This window comes from Pongo pygmaeus, chromosome 6 (genome assembly GCF_028885625.2).
Source record: "Pongo pygmaeus isolate AG05252 chromosome 6, NHGRI_mPonPyg2-v2.0_pri, whole genome shotgun sequence".
NCBI classification, from domain to species: Eukaryota; Metazoa; Chordata; class Mammalia; order Primates; family Hominidae; genus Pongo; species Pongo pygmaeus.
In genome coordinates, this window is record NC_072379.2 from 42,750,457 (window position 1) to 42,767,886 (window position 17,430).

Here is a 17,430-nt window from a genome sequence, read left to right on the forward strand (position 1 = left end):
CCCCAAATCAACAGAATATACATTTTTTTCAGCACCACACCACACCTATTCCAAAACTGACCACATAGTTGGAGGTAAAGCTCTCCTCAGCAGATGTAAAAGAACAGAAATTGTAACAAACTGTCTCTCAGACCACAGTGCAATCAAACTAGAATTCAGGATTAAGAAACTCACTCAAAACCGCTCAACTACATGGAAACTGAACAACCTGCTCCTGAATGACTACTGGGTACATAACAAAATGAAGGCAGAAATAAAGATGTTCTTTGAAACCAACGAGAATAAAGACACAACATACCAGAATCTCTGGGATATATTCAAAGCAGTGTGTAGAGGGAAATTTATAGCACTAAATGCCCACAAGAGAAAGCAGGAAAGATCTAAAACTGACACTCTAACATCACAATTAAAAGAACTAGAAAAGCAAGAGGAAACACATTCAAAAGCTAGCAGAAGGCAAGAAATAACTAAAATCAGAGCAGAACTGAAGGAAATAGAGACACAAAAAACCCTTCCAAAAATTAATGAATCCAGGAGCTGGTTTTTTGAAAAGATCAACAAAATTGATAGACCGCTAGCAAGACTAATAAAGAAGAAAAGAGAGAAGAATCAAATAGATGCAATAAAAAATGATAAAGGGGATATCACCACCGATCCCACAGAAATACAAACTACCATGAGAGAATACTACAAACACCTCTATGCAAATAAACTAGAAAATCTAGAAGAAATGGATAAATTCCTCGACACATACACCCTCCCAAGACTAAACCAGGAAGAAGTTGAATCTCTCAATAGACCAATAACAGGCTCTGAAATTGTGGCAATAATCAATAGCTTACCAACCAAAAAGAGTCCAGGACCAGATGGATTCACAGCCGAATTCTACCAGAGGTACAAGGAGGATCTGGTACCATTCCTTCTGAAACTATTCCAATCAATAGAAAAAGAGGGAATTCTCCCTAACTCATTTTATGAGGCCAGCATCATCCTGATACCAAAGCCTGGCAGAGACACAACCAAAAAAGAGAATTTTAGACCAATATCCTTGATGAACATTGAAGCAAAAATCCTCAATAAAATACTGGCAAATGGAATCCAGCAGCACATCAAAAAGCTTATCCACCATGATCAAGTGGGCTTCATCCCTGGGATGCAAGGCTGGTTCAACATACGCAAATCAATAAATGTAATCCAGCATATAAACAGAACCAAAGACAAAAACCACATGATTATCTCAATAGATGCAGAAAAGGCCTTTGACAAAATTCAACAACCTTCATGCTGAAAACTCTCAATAAATTAGGTATTGATGGGACGTATCTCAAAATAATAAGAGCTATCTATGACAAACCCACAGCCAATATCATACTGAATGGGCAAAAACTGGAAGCATTTCCTTTGAAAACTGGCACAAGACAGGGATGCCCTCTCTCACCACTCCTATTCAACATAGTGTTGGAAGTTCTGGCCAGGGCAATCAGGCAGGAGAAGGAAATAAAGGGTATTCAATTAGGAAAAGAGGAAGTCAAATTGTCCCTGTTTGCAGATGACATGATTGTGTATCTAGAAAACCCCATTGTCTCAGCCCAAAATCTCCTTAAGCTGATAAGCAACTTCAGCAAAGTCTCAGGATACAAAATCAATGTACAAAAATCACAAGCATTCTTATACACCAATAACAGACAAATGGAGAGTCAAATCATGAGTGAACTCCCATTCACAATTGCTTCAAAGAGAATAAAATAGCTAGGAATCCAACTTATAAGGGACATGAAGGATCTCTTTAAGGAGAACTACAAACCACTGCTCAATGAAATAAAAGAGGATACAAATAAATGGAAGAACATTCCACGCTCATGGGTTGGAAGAATCAATATCGTGAAAATGGCCATACTGCCCAAGGTAATTTATAGATTCAATGCCATCCCCATCAAGCTACCAAGGACTTTCTTCACAGAATTGGAAAAAACTACTTTAAAGTTCATATGGAACCAAAAAAGAGCCCGCATCGCCAAGTCAATCCTAAGCCAAAAGAACAAAGCCGGAGGCATCACGCTACCTGACTTCAAACTATACTACAAGCCTACAGTAACCAAAACAGCATGGTACTGGTACCAAAACAGAGATATAGATCAATGGAACAGAACAGAGCCCTCAGAAATAATGCCGCATATCTACAACTATCTGATCTTTGACAAACCCAACAAAAACAAGCAATGGGGAAAGGATTCCCTATTTAATAAATGGTGCTGGGAAAACTGGCTAGCCATATGTAGAAAGCTGAAACTGGATCCCTTCCTTACACCTTATACAAAAATTAATTCAAGATGGATTAAAGACTTACATGTTAGACCTAAAACCATAAAAACCCTAGAAGAAAACCTAGGCAATACCATTCAGGACATAGGCATGGGCAAGGACTTCATGTCTAAAACACCAAAAGCAATGGCAACAAAAGCCAAAATTGACAAATGGGATCTAATTAAACTAAAGAGCTTCTGCACAGCAAAAGAAACTACCATCAGAGTGAACAGGCAACCTACAAAATGGGAGAAAATTTTCGCAACCTACTCATCTGACAAAGGGCTAATATCCAGAATCTATAATGAACTCAAACAAATTTACAAGAAAAAAACAAACAACCCCATCAAAAAGCGGGCGAAGGATATGAAAAGACACTTCTCAAAAGAAGACATTTATGCAGCCAAAAAACACATGAAAAGATGCTCACCATCACTGGCCATCAGAGAAATGCAAATCAAAACCACAATGAGATACCATCTCACACCAGTTAGAATGGTGATCATTAAAAAGTCAGGAAACAACAGGTGCTGGAGAGGATGTGGAGAAATAGGAACACTTTTACACTGTTGGTGGGACTGTAAACTAGTTCAACCATTGTGGAAGTCAGTGTGGTGATTCCTCAGGGATCTAGAACTAGAAATACCATTTGACCCAGCCATCCCATTACTGGGTATATACCCAAAGGACTATATAAATCATGTTGCTATAAAGACACATGCACACGTATGTTTATTGCGGCACTATTCACAATAGCAAAGACTTGGAACCAACCCAAATGTCCAACAACGATAGACTGGATTAAGAAAATGTGGCACATATACACCATGGAATACTATGCAGCCATAAAAAAATGATGAGTTCATGTCCTTTGTAGGGACATGGATGAAACTGGAAATCATCATTCTCAGCAAACTATCCCAAGGACAAAAAACCAAACACCGCATGTTCTCACTCATAGGTGGGAATTGAACAATGAGAACACATGGACACAGGAAGGGGAACATCACACTCTGGGGACTGTTGTGGGGTGGGGGGAGGGGGGAGGGACAGCATGAGGAGATATACCTAATGTTAAATGACGAGTTAATGGGTGCAGTACACCAACATGGCACATGTATACATATGTAACTAACCTGCACATTGTGCACCTGTACCCTAAAACTTAAAGTATAATAATAATAAAATAAAATAAAATTAAATTAAAAAAAAAGAAAGGATAACAGTCGCTTGACAAGATGTGAGGTGTCATTTTGTTCTGAAGAAAGCATTTTGAAATATCGATGAGAAAGAGGTAGTGGGAATTAGGTTAATGATGCAGATGGCAAAGGAGATAACTAAGGAGGGGGCGCAAGGTCTGAGCAGGCAGGAGTGTGCAGTTTCAGAGCAGGAGAAGGGTATACCGTCACTAGGTGATATGGTTATACTTTGTGTCCCCACCCAAATCTCATCTTGAATTGTAATCCCCATAATCCCTGTGTGTCAAGGGAGGAGCCAGGTGGAGGTAACTGAGTCACGGGGGTGGTTTCCCCCACGCTGTTCTCATGATAGTGAGTTCTCACGAGATCTGATGGTTTTATAAGGGGGTCTTCCCCCTTCGCTCAGCACTTTGCCTTCTTGCCACCTTGTGAAGAAGGTGCCTTGCTTTCCCTTTGCCTTCCACCATAATTGTTAAGTTTCCTGAGGCCTCACCAGCCATGCTGAACTGTGAGTCAATTAAACCTCTTTCCTTTTTAAATTAGCCAGTCTTGGGCAGTTCTTTATAGCAGTATGAAAATGGACCAGGAATGTCTCATACCAGACAGGGATACATCCCCCTTTCTTCTTTCGACACCCAGCCCTGGGGCAGGGGGGAAGCTGCTCCAGGATGGGCCTGAGTAGTTGAAGCCAATCACAAAATCCCTGCTCCTCAGACACACTATGGTCCAAGACCTGATTCTGGCCAATAAGACCGAAGGAGACATTTGATGGGGCTTCAAATAAGGCTCCCACTCCCCTGAAGGAGTTGCCGGAAGCCACTTCTTCCTGCTGATGAAAGGGAATGCGAACATGTGTGGCCCCAACTGCCACTGCAGCCATCCTGCTGCCACATGGGCACCTGCCCTAGGATGCAACCAACAGCTGGATGGAGAGCAGAGAGATGAAAAGCTCCTGGATCCTTGAGGCAGTCACTGAGCTGCAGGATCCACCAGCCCTGAAGCCTGCCCTTCACCCGGACTTCCAGGAAAAAGCCACATTAAGTCAGGCTTTCTGGTGTTCACAACCTGGAACTCTCTCACTGACAAACATCCCTTGCACTGTGACAGGAGGAATAGGACAAATGGAAAGGCAGGAATTGAGGGAGATGATGTCAGATGGAATGTTTACATTTTCCTCTGTAAAATGAAAAGGGATCCGGATGCTAAGAGTGAGGGGGACCTTCGAGGAGGACAGAGCTTAGGGAGAGGGATGAAGCCTGGAGCTGGGGGTTCAGGGCACTGGCAAGGAGCTGCCTAGAGTGACAGGCGGCCTGGCAGGTGGTGCTGAGCACCAGATAAGGGTGTTGAGACATCTGCCAGCTGCAAACAGCACAAGGCTGTGCCACTCACCCAAGACCCCCCTCTTGTGGGGACAGCCTCTGTGTTTGCTGTGTGGATGGACAGGACAAGTGGGAAAAGCATAGTGGGCATCAGCACAGCAGTGGTTGAAGTGATGAACCTCAAGGTCTAGGCTCCACTTGGAAGGGAGTGAACAGAGGAAGGGGCTGATGGGTAAAACAAAAGGAAAAAACAAAAGGATAAGGAGCTAGACATCTCCATGCATCAAAGAACTGGAAGTGAGAGCACCAAGGAGACAATGCAGAGAAAGTGTTTCCAGAATAACACAAAGCAGGGATCTGGGCCCAGCAACCTCCATGCCCCACTACTAGCCAGAGCTAGGGAGTGTTGTTTCAGGATTAGCTGCAGTGGGTAAGTTCGAATGAAGCCAGACAGACACAGATAAGAACTTAGAGGGGCCTAGTTCTTCCTGCATCAACCAGAACCACGTGCACATCAGTAGGCTAGAGGGGAAGTGTTCTCAAGTTTGTGCTGATGTTTCTGAAGGGGAATGGAGACTTTGCAAAGGAGAAATGAAGGACACAATAAGAAAAGCATCCCTTAAACTGGTCTTTGTAAAGAACTCACCTCTGTATTCATCTTGGTCTCTTCCTTTGGTCACTGTAAAGACAAAAGCAGAGGTTCAGGTCCCTGGTGGCACGCACCCAAACTCCACGCAAACATTCCCCTTTCCACCCCACGCTCCCCCACTGCTTCTTGTCCCATCGGTCTCATCTTTCCCAAATGCCTTCACCACCTGTGCCTTCCAGCAAGGATACCCAGGCCAGTGTCTACTTTGGGGCTGGTGGTAGCTGACTTCCCTGGGATGTCACACCAGCAATGCTTCCTTAGAGAAGGGCATTTCCAAGCCCAGGTCTGTCTCCTACATTGGAAGAGCAGCTGCAATCGGGATGCCTCCATGGGAAGGATGCACTTCCCAAAACTGGTGCTTGAAGAGGACAGCTTTTTATCTGGCTTTTTAAATGGGGACAAGCAAGGCAATAAAAAATATACACTTTTTTTTTCTTCCTAGCTGAGTTTCTGGAGGACGGCAATTTAATATGTTCAAAGAATAGTCCAAGAAGCCACTCCGGACCCTCATCATTAAGACAAAGGAAGGAGGGGGCAAACAGGTGAGCAGGGGTAGCAAGGAAGGAGGGGTGACAAGAGGAGATGAGGGGAGACCAGAGAGTGAAGGAAAAGAAAGACAGCAACAGCACAGCTTAACAGAGGTCCTCAACTTTAATGTACCCCTAGGATTCTCGTTGAAAATGCGTATTTCTGGGTTTCACTCCCAGATTCTGATTTGGAAGGCCAAGAGTCGGGGGGGAGGCCATGAATCTGCATTTTCACCAAGCATCCAGGTAAATGCACACAGACAGTCAGGAGCCACACCTGGACAAACACTGGAATGACAGTAGAACAGAGGCCTGTAAAGATTAATTTTTTCCCTCACTTGTTAGAGCCACTAGAATTGCCACTGTATTTTAATTAAAACTGGGCAGGCAAGGTCAGCCAAATGGATAACCAGAGGTGATGAAAAATACACTACAGATGCCTCTCCAGCCCCTCCACCTGCATAGGCTGTCCAGGAAGCCAATGCCGATGACCACTCCTAGCTTGCAGAGGGCAGAGGGCCTCTGAAAAGGGAAGGCTGTGGCAACCCCTGCCCTTGGACCCAGCACAGCATTTGATCTTATTCTCTTTGGTTAAGCACAGGGATGAGAACCATGAATGACAGTGAAATAACCACCCCCATTCCAAAACAAACCAAACCAAACCTTGGCAACCTTAAGACTACACGGGGAAGGGTGCATGGGTGATCGTGTAGGCTTTGTGTTGAAAATAGCCTGCTTTTGGGGCTGGGCGCAGTGGCTCACGCCTGTAATCCCAGTACTTTGGGAGGACAAGGAAGGCAGATCACCTGAGGTCAGGAGTTGCAGGCCAGTCTGGCTAACATGGTGAAACCCCATCTCTACTAAAAATACAAAAATTAGCCGGGCTTGGTGGCGCATGTCTGTAATTCCCACCTACTCGGGAGGCTGAGGCAGAAGAACTGCTTGAACCCGGGAGGCGGAGGCTGCAGTGAACCAAGATCGAGCCACTGCACTCCCAGACTGGGCGACAGAGTGAGACTCTTTTTTTTTTTTGGTGTTTTTATTTTTATTTTATTTATTTATTTATTTATTTTTTCTTTTATTATTATTATTATTATTATTATTATTATTATTATACTTTAGGTTTTATGGTACATGTGCGCAATGTGCAGGTAAGTTACATATGTATACATGTGCCATGCTGGTGCGCTGCACCCACCAACTCGTCATCTAGCATTAGGTATATCTCCCAATGCTATCCCTCCCCCCTCCCCCGACCCCACAACAGTCCCCAAAGTGTGATGTTCCCCTTCCTGTGTCCATGTGTTCTCATTGTTCAATTCCCACCTATGAGTGAGAATATGCGGTGTTTGGTTTTTTGTTCTTGCGATAGTTTACTGAGAAAGATGATTTCCAATTTCATCCATGACTCTGTCTTAAAGGAAAAAAAAAAAAAAGAAAATAGCCTGCTTTCAGCAACTCCCCTCCCCTCTCTCTTCCCATTGCTCCTTCCTGCTTTGAGAGCGGGTCTCATGACCCAACCTGGCCAGCACACATGATGCCTTTCCTTTTGCAGTCTGGAGCTTTTTCACATCCGAAAAAAATCTGAAAAAGGGAACCTACTAGAAGAAAAATTCCAAAAAAGCAGAATGTGACAAAGAAAGTGGACTTTCTTCTCAGATCCTGGGGAGGCAGTATAGGTATGATGTCTTTTTATGCATAAAATATCTCAGAAAGGACCTGTAATCCCAGCACTGTGTGAGGCCGAGGTGGGAGGATCACTTGAGCCCGGGAGTCCAAGACCACCTTGGGCAACATGGCAAGACCCTGTCGTTACTTAAAAAATTAAAAAATTAGCCAGGCATTGTGGCATACACCTATAGTCTTAGCTACTTGGGAGGCTGGGGCAGGAGGATTGCTTGAGCCCAGGAATTTGAGGCTGCAGTGAGCTATGATCATGCCACTGCACTCCAGCCTAGAGTGATAGTGACATGAGTCACTGACACGTCACATGTCATCACCTCTGTCACTCACAGGGTGACAGAGACCCTATCTCTTTTTTCCCCAAACTATTTTGTACCCAGATGAGAGACCCTGTCTCATTAAAAAAAAAAAAAAAATCTCAGAAGGATAACTAAGACACTGAGAGCTGACCCACACGTGGTGGGTGGGGTGAGAGTGCCAGCACTAAGTGGAGGGTGCGTGAAGACACAGGAGCAGAGGGTCCCCAGCAAGCACGCTCTGCTCGCCCTCCCCTGGCTACCTGGAGGCCCCACAGAGATGCCCTCCCCAACACCCTACTGTGCTTTACTTCTGTTTTTAAGAACTTTTGTTCAAGTCTCCCTTGGAGCTTGCACGTGAGTGACAGAGTCAGATAACAGAACACCCAAATGTGAGGAGGATGAGAACAGATGTGAGCCTCTCTGGGTCAGCTAGTTCATACACATTAACCCTAATCCTTAGAACTCTGGCAAAAAAAAAAGCTAGTATTAATTCCATTTTACAGACAAAGTGCCTGGAGTTCAGGGAGGGTAAAGCACCCTGCCTCACAGCCAAGGCACTGTGGCACTGCCCTGCAGTTTCCAGACTTTCTGGTTCTAGACTCAAACCCAGGCTGTGCCAGAGGCCTTGACAGGTCCTGTCTTACATTCACCCAGACAGCTTCAATGATAAACAGGAGACCTGGTGTCCAGTCCTGTCAGTCCTGAACTACCCAAGCAACAAAGACGGTCAAACGGGTCATAGGCTGTAGGCTGAATGATTGGACTTCATCTCTAAGGTCTGCTCCAGCTCTAAACTGCTCTCTGGTTCCCAGAAAAGGAAATTCAGGTAACTCTTATAACAGGCAGAATGATACCCTCAATCACGATCACAGAATGTAAATTATGATTATAGCAAGAAGGCCTATCTGACTGACAGATCAAAATGTTTGCCAGAGTGTGTTGGTTAAAGTGTGGTCAGGAATACACTCTGATATTATTGGGGGACTACAAGTGGGTAGCATCTCTGTGGAAGGTAGTGTAGCAATAGCTCTTAAACTTCCAATCTGACCTAGCAATTCTACTGCTTCCTATTTCTTTCTCCAGCCCCCAAACTACATTCAGAAGAAACTGCCCTGAGTCCTTTGACCTTGCAGAAATCTCACTACTACTTGCTCTCCCTTTCTTTTTTTTTTGTAATTAACACATCTATTTGTAACTAATTTAACTTTTCCAAATTCTCATTTGCAAATGAGATTCATATAGTTAAAACTGAATATACAAACCAACATATTAGGAGGATTAAAATTTACACTACTCAAAGGTGACTCCTTAAAGACTGACTTTAACATGTTCTTTCAACTTTATTCAAATCAGATGTCCCCCCTCCAGCATTTATCATTTTAAAAAATGAATTTAATGCTATCAAAAGGTGATGTTCACTTTAATCCTGTTTGCCTTCATGCCACTGTCATGAGCCTTCATTCCAGGCCACATACATAAAGAGGGCCAACACCACATGGCCGGTGACCACTGCAACAATAGCAGCATAAAAACAGCTGTCCCTATTGGACATCCCAAGGGTGCCTCCAAATATATAAGATTTAGTTGTGAAATATAAATAACCCAATAGGAACAGTGATCATTAAAGCTGTGAAGAACAGGAGCATCTTCAGTGTAGATGCTAATGAGCTTTCTTTTCTGAACTTAGGAGGCTGCAGTGCGTTCAGTGCCACTTTATCTGGGTGCTCCATAGTGTAGTTGTGCTGGCACAGGTGCTTGGTGGCAGGCTACTTGCTTTTCCTTTCTAATGAGATCTTAGAGGAAAGTTTTCCTATAAAAGTGGTCTACAAAACATTACTTATGAACTTTATTGTTTTCCTACATAATCTGGGGAAAGCAAAACAAAAGAAAACAAACAAACGAAAGGATGTGGAGAGATGCGTATGCACAAGAAAGAAGCCTAAATGGAACTCGTACACTGGGCATCAGGGGTGTACCACCTAGAATAAATGGCATTGCTGTTTATGTGTTTAATTTCCAGGGTCAGGGTTTCATTCTTTAACCCAGACTGGAATGCAGTGGCATGCGTGATCACAGCTTACTGCAACCTCGAACTCCTGGGTTCAAGTGATCCTCCTGCCTCAGCCTCCCAAAGTTCTGAGACTGCAGGCATGAGCCACTGCACCTGGCCATATTGCTGTTTTTAAAGCACATTCAGCTGGGGTACCCCAGCTAGTTGCTCACAGAGCTGTGAGTGACTGGCAGGACCTGCCATGGTCACATAACTGTAAAGGCCAGACAGATCCTTTCTGTGCTGTTTCCCCTTCTGCTTTCAACTCCCCCTTACGATAAGATGCACTGTCAGGAGAGGCAGCAATCCCAGGCCAAGCGAGATCTGGCTCCACCTTCCAACTCTCTGCCTGCCCATCACACAGCTCCCTCTCCTTTCCTCCCCATCGTCTGGCCAGGACTAGTTAAACTCTAAACAGAATCAAGGAGGAACTTTATTCTGTATTTTAATATATCTTAAAATATTTAAGACCTAATCCTGTAACAAAAAGGTTTTGGTTTGTTTAGTTTTTCTTTTTTTATTTAAATTTCAAAGGTTTAGTATTTAAATGGTCAAACACAAAAACATTCTGTTTTCTAACTTTTAGTATTATGCTGAGAAATATTTTCCCAAAAGACTTATATTAAATAGATACATTTTTATTTTCTTTTAGATTTTTAACTTTTTTTTTTTTTTCCCCCTGAGACAGAGTTTCACTCTTGTCACCCAGGCTGGAGTGCAATGGTGGGATCTCGGCTCACTGCAACCTCTGCCTCCCAGGTTCAAGCCATTCTCCCGCCTCGGCCTCCTGAGTGGCTGGGATTACAGGCGCCCACCACCACACCACCACGCTAATTATTTTTAGTAGAAATGGGGTTTCGCTATATTGGCCAGGCTGGTCTGGAACTCCTGACCTCAGGTGACCCACCCACCTTGGCCTCCCAAAATGCTGGGATTACAGGCATGAGCTACCACGCCTGGCCTTAACTTTTATTTACATTTTTATTTTTTAATCAAATCTAAATAGTATTTTGGTATATGGCATGAGATAAGGCTCTAAATTTACGTTTCTCCAAATAGTTGAGTTGTTTCTACATTATTTATTGAATATTTAATCCTTTCCCCCAGTGACTCCACACTTAAATTTCTATGAATACAGTTATTCTTTTTTTCACTTTTTCTGCTGTACCACAGACCTCTGTTCCCATGGTTATAACATACTGTTTACATGATTGTGGCTTTACGGTGTTTCAATACCTGGTAATTCAAGTTCTCTCATTAATTTTTGAACATCTTACCAAGTTAAAAAATTCCACTGGGACTGTGACTATGATTGCATCAAATTTATACATTAAATTAGGGTGAATTAATAAGCCTTCCCATCCACAAACATGGTATGCCTTTCTAAGAGCAGCCACTTTAAAAATAAATAAATAGGCCGGGTGTGGAGGCTCACCCCTGTAATCCTAGCACTTTGGGAGGCCGAGGCGGGCAGATCACTTGAGGCCAGAAGTTCAAGACGAGCCAGGTCAACATGGTGAAACCGTGTCTCTACTAAAATTACAAAAATTAGCAGGGGGTGGTGGCACGAGCCTGTAATACCAGCTATTCGGGAGGCTGAGACATGAGAATTGCTTGAACCCAGGAGGCAGAGGTTGCAGTGAGTCGAGATCACACCACTGCACTCCAGCTTGGGCGACAGAGCAAGACTCTGTCTCTAAATAAACAAATAATTTAAAAAGAAGAATCTTGAGTTAGTTCCTGAATTATTGCATAATGACAAATAACAGCTCAGGCTGCAATGGCTGACTAGAAAGTTGGAAGAATAAAGTCAACATCTTTGCAGAAACAACTTGCTTGAAGCAATTTAAAGCAGGTTTCTCCTCCCCCCATATCTCCTGCAGCCAGTCTGCAAAACAGTCTTGGAGTTTGAGCCTTTATTTGCTTTGACTCCAAAACACAACGGGCTCAGGTGCACACAGATGAGCTATCTCTCTAGGGGATGAAGAGCCAGCCTGTGATGCCACAGAACAGAGTTCTAGACCTGGCTTGGCATCCACTAGCTATGTGATCAAGAGCAGGACGCGGGGTCCCTTGTGCCTTAGTTTCTGCACCTTGAAATAGAAGAGGGGGCAGATGAACTTAGATGACCCTTATGTTCTCTTTCTGTGCTAACATGGTATCACTTTAACCCACTTTACTTCTTTTTTTTGTGGGGGGGTGGGGGGTTCTCTTTCGGTTTAACTTTCTTGGTGTCTGGCTTGGTTAACTGAAGGTTTTTAGCTTCTCTTCTGGCTCCGCAAGCAAACTAGGTTGAGGCTCAGGTTGCAGCCATCAAGGTCCCAGGCACAAAGGTGCTGTACAGATAGGGCTTTTCCTTGGTACTCTGCCAAAGAGAAGCCACTCTCTTCCCCGCCCCACTTTTCCAGCCCCCATCTGCTCTATGTCCCTCCTCTACCTCCTCCTCACCACTTCAAAAGCTTCTACCTTTACTGAAAGTGATCTTAATATAACAGGAGCGAAATGAGATGAGGTCAATTACTTTCACTAAAGTCCAGTGTATTTAAACTTGGAAGGGCATAATCACGTTTGAAAAGAGCTGCTTATTAACTCAAATAATTGTAGAGCAATGCGTAACTCTATTTCAAAATAGGGTTGAGAGCAGAACTTTCTGGAGTCCCATACCTGTTCTTGGGCACTGACCACCCCCAGAAGGTCCAGATCATAACTATGTTCCCTTAGTGCTGAAAGATGAGTTCTGCCCAGCCGAGTGCTACAGGAACTGCGTACACAGGCACAACTCACAAGTGCGGGGGGCGGGGGTGGGAGGGGAAGGAATGCAAATCTTCCACATGCCAAAATATGTGTGGGTCTAACTTTTGTTTCTAACATTTTAAAAGCTCAATAATTATGCTTTCAAAGATCTCTAGAGAGAACATCTTTCTTCAGCAGATCAAGATTTTTTACAAGCAAGATTTCACAATGTGTTATCTGCATCCTCAATATTAATTACATAAATAATTTTATTCTCTACACTGACTATATCATGTTCTTTCACTGTTTTGTTTTCCTTTAGATTTTTTAAGGTGCTCCAAGTTCTCAGATTTCAGACGAGGAACTTCAAGGCCTTTTCAAAGTCTGAGGTTTTCTGAGTTTGTAAAAGAGAAACAGCTAAGTTACAAGAAAAATCATTACGTATAAGTGTGAGTTATATAAAATATTCAACTATTCACTCAGGCATCAGCAAATATTTGTTTTAGCACAACAAACAGCACACATGAGTTGAATATGGTGGACAGAAAAAAAACCTAAAGAAATCCTGTAGCACCTAAAAAGAGAATGACACGACATTACTGCATGAAACAAAGCCAGGGGTCAAAAGCAGTAGTGGCCCACGGGTGCGCAGTATGTGCTTTGTTTTTTAAAAACATTTTTTGCCTATTTCCTTTTATTCCCACAATATCCCTAAGAAGTAAAGCCCCCCCTAGTCTTCATTCTGCAGAGGCAGAAAGACATTGGATCACTTGGGGATGGTGATCCCCGGTGGTCCCTCCTCAGCAGGCAGGCTGACTGTACTCTTAGCATCCACCTGGGTTTAGCCAGTGGAGGAGATCAGCAGGCAAGGAACAGAAAGAGAGACGCTGGGGTACTTGTACTCCCCCTGCCTGGTTCCTCAGGCTGCTGCTCTGGCAGTGGCTGCATTCTGTGATGGCCACAGCAGCTCTGGAAGGGGGTGGCTCCTCCAGCAGTACTCCAGCCCCCTCCTCCCAGCTCTGGTTCTCTCCCTACCCCTTTAAACCAGAGAGGGGATGGTGCCCACTGATGCTCTTCCCTGTGTGCCTCACCATCACTTGTTGGCTCCTCCAATCCTGCCCACTCTTCTATAAAAAGTCTCCTTAAAATTCCTTTCATTTTTATGCTTTTCACTGTTGGGATTCCCAACTGATAAACTTGGCAGTATATCAGTTTGCAGCATCCCTGGCCTTTCCCCACTAGAGGCCAGTGGCACATACCCTTTTCCCCCCAGCACGACAATCAGAAATGTCAGTAAGAACTACTGGGTTAAGGGCCGGGCACGGTGGCTCATGCCTGTAATCCCAGCACTTTGGGAGGCCGAGGCAGGCCATGGGGCTGATCACGAGGTCAAGAAATCCAGACCATCCTGGCCAACATGGTGAAACCCCATCTCTAGTAAAAATACAAAAATTACCTGGGCATGGTGGTGTGCACCTGTAGTCCCAGCTACTCGGGAGGCTGAGGCAGGAGAATTGCTTGAACCTGGGAGGCGGAGGTTGCAATGAGCCGAGATCGTCCCACTGCACTCCAGCCTGGGTGACAGAGCAAGACTCCATCTTAAAAAAAAAAAAAAAAAAAGAACTACTGGGTTCATGGAAATCACTAAATTATTGCTGACAAAGCTCTAGAGTTTCACATTCCAATTTGCACGTGGGAGAGATGCAAAATCTCACAGTAAATTAATAGCACGGCCAGGACTAAACAGCTTCCTTGGCTTACATTATGTTTCCCTTTTGATTTCAGTCTCTCTCCCACATGCAAATTGGAATCTGAAACTCTAGAGCTTTGTCAGCAATAAATTAGTGATTTTCATTAACCCAGTAGTTCTCGCCAACATTTCTGATTGTTGTACTCGGGGGAAAAGGGTATGTGCCATTGGCATCTAGTAGGGAAAGGCCAGGGATGCTGCAAAACATCCTGTGATGCACAGGACACCTTCCTACCCCCACTACACATACACAGCAAAGAGTTATCCAGCCCAAAATGTCAACAGTGCCAGAGTTGAAAAAGCCTGGATTACGCATCACACAGAATGAACTACAGCTGTGACCTTCCTCCTCGTTCCTCCTCAAAGGCCCTCTCAAGTACCTATTACTGCTCCAAAGCCAGGCGACTCGCAGAAGTATGGGGAAGGATTAGGGAGAGGGTGACCCTCTCAGGTGGGGCCAGCTGCCAGCCTCAGAGGCCTAAGGGTAAAAGTAAAAGCAACTCTTGCCCAGGAGGGAGTTGGATACTTTGGGATCTATTGAGAAAAATATAATAGCTACATGGGACACAAGTCTGGAAATATATACATCAAAATATTACCAGTAATTATGTCTCTAAGTGGTGAAACTTTTAGTGACTACTTTCTTTTTGCTTATCTATATACTTTAAACTTTTCTATAAAGGTTAGTTAGCATAATTATTCAAAACTCTAAAAAACATTACAAATTATGCCACTTTCACTGACTGAATCCCTCCTAGCCCCAAACTGAACAGACTTTCACAGGGCAATAACATTTCAAGGTGCTCTGATAATGAAGTCCACAGAAAATTTTCCTTATAGCTGAGAATCAGGAAAGGCTCTGCTTCCTTCAAGGCCATTAACACTTGGGGGATCAATGAATGAATGAATGAATGAATGAAGTTGCCATGTATGTTTTACTTTCAAATGACAAGAACCATGTAACTGACCAAGTTTACCTTTCTAGAAACAAATTTGGGACTCAACTATAAAAATATAGGCCTGCACTGACCTATAAGGGAGCCGCTACACAGAGTGGCTACTGGAATGTAAATTAATTAAATATAGAACATTTTCATAATCACAGAAAATTCTCTTGGATAGGACTGAAACACTTTATTCTTTTTTTCCCCTGGAATAGTTTCTTGTATTTATACTTTCTCTCATCTCAATTCCTGGCCATATTTATCTTCTATTTATTTGTTACTATTCTGTGATTTTGTTGCAAATGACCTTAATTCCTTTGTGGATCAATTTGGGGCATTGTACTTTGGAATTATCAGTGTGTATATATATCACTGTTCCTGAGAGTTCAACCTTCATTTCTGACCATAAGGCAGATCTAGCAGCTCATGTAATGTAGCTATTTGCTCACAGCTCAAAGACGGAAGAGAGGCCGGGTGAAGTGGCTCACGCTTGTAATCCCAGCACTTTGGGGAGGCCGTGGTGGGTGGATTACTTGAGGTCAGGAGTTCGAGACCAACCTAGCCAACATGGCAAAACCCTGTCTCTACTAAAACTATAAAAATTAGCTGGTCATGGTGGTGCGTGCCTGTAATCCCAGCTACTTAGGAAGCTGAGGAATGAGAATCACTTGAACCCAGGGGGTGGAGGTTGCAGTGAGCCAAGATGGCGCCACTGCACTCCAGCCTGGGCGACACAGTGAGACTCCGTCTCAAAAAAAAAAAAAAGACTCAAGAGAACATTGTCAGGAACTAAAATCCCGTCACAAAGGCACTATATTCAGTGTTTGTTTTTTTTTAAATACACAAAAAGGTATACACTGTCCATTAATGGAAAGTTTCACTATTTGATTAAAGCTTAATTTGAAGCTGAGTAATGAAATGTCTTTTTCAAATTCCAAAATACATGGCTATCAACTTATTTCTAAAATATTAAATATATGATTTATGACAAAAAACAAATGGCCCAACCTGTTACTACTGATAAATATATGATCATGTCATCAGAGTCCTGGATACGCCAAAGAAAATCAGAAATGAAAATGCACGCAGCTCCTGCACAGTGGGATTCCCTGTCGGCCCACGGTTCTGATGGAGTGTCGCCTCTACATAGAAGTCCGTGCAATTTTGAGTATTTTACCAGATTTTCAGTTCTATAAAAAATGACTGGGAGTAATAAGCAGTGTAGATCAAAAACTAAATACAATTATAACAAAGATGAAAATTAACAGATGTGGCCCAAAGTGGCAAATCTTTGACTTTAATCAGATGCTAACTGGATAGGCAGGGGGTACAAAGAATAAAAAAGTAAAGATCGGCCGGGCGCGGTGACTTATGCCACGCCTGTTATAATCCCAGCACTTCGGGAGGCCGAGGCGAGTGGATCACCTGAGGTCAGAAGAATTGCTTGAACCCAGCAGGTGGAAGTTGCAGTGAGCCGAGATCGCGCCACTGTACTCCAGCCTGGCGACAGGGCAAGACTCTGTCTCAAAAAAAAAAAAAAAAAAAATTACATATGAAATGTGGGAAAACACACTGAGAATTATTCCTAAAAAAGTTGAAGGATAATTACAGACCCTATTGTAATTTGTAGCTCTCTGGCTACAGAATCTCCCTTCTGATACTTTGTCTAACATTTGACTTAAGTTTGTTTTTCTGGAATGCATCTCGTTAAGGGCAGGATGTGCGTATTTATCAATACAATCTTTTAGGAAATAATTAGCAATATACCAATACCTTTATTTCCATAATTTTAATATCTTCTTGGAAATCGTACTATAGAAATTACGTTAATGATGGAAAAACTTTCAGCACAGTATTGCTTCCTTTGTAGGTGGTGATGATGACAGCTAACATTTACTGAATCCTTCCCATGCTGAAAACCCTATTGTAAGCTATTTATGTTCGCTAAGTCACTTATTCTTCAGGGCTATCCT

At 43.2% G+C, this 17,430-nt stretch overlaps 1 protein-coding gene and 1 pseudogene across 5 annotated transcripts in view; both read right to left on the bottom strand.

The window, feature by feature from the left end:
• BLVRA (biliverdin reductase A) overlaps positions 1–17,430 on the bottom strand; it is a 51,380-nt gene that overhangs the window by 31,597 nt on the left and 2,353 nt on the right. For 2 of the 5 annotated variants that reach the window (XM_054495962.2, XM_054495959.2), the window contains 2 exons: positions 16,883–16,976; positions 5,469–5,501 (listed from right to left, as the gene is read on the bottom strand). In XM_054495962.2, the coding sequence (XP_054351937.1) occupies positions 5,469–5,480 (12 nt within the window). In that variant the 5' untranslated portion in view covers positions 5,481–5,501; positions 16,883–16,976. Of the gene's footprint in view, positions 1–5,468; positions 5,502–14,219; positions 14,357–16,882; positions 16,977–17,430 lie in introns of those variants that run through there. The other 3 variants (XM_054495961.2, XM_054495958.1, XM_054495960.2) reach the window with 2 other exon arrangements.
• LOC129040974 (vacuolar ATPase assembly integral membrane protein VMA21-like) lies at positions 9,315–9,726 on the bottom strand (annotated as a pseudogene).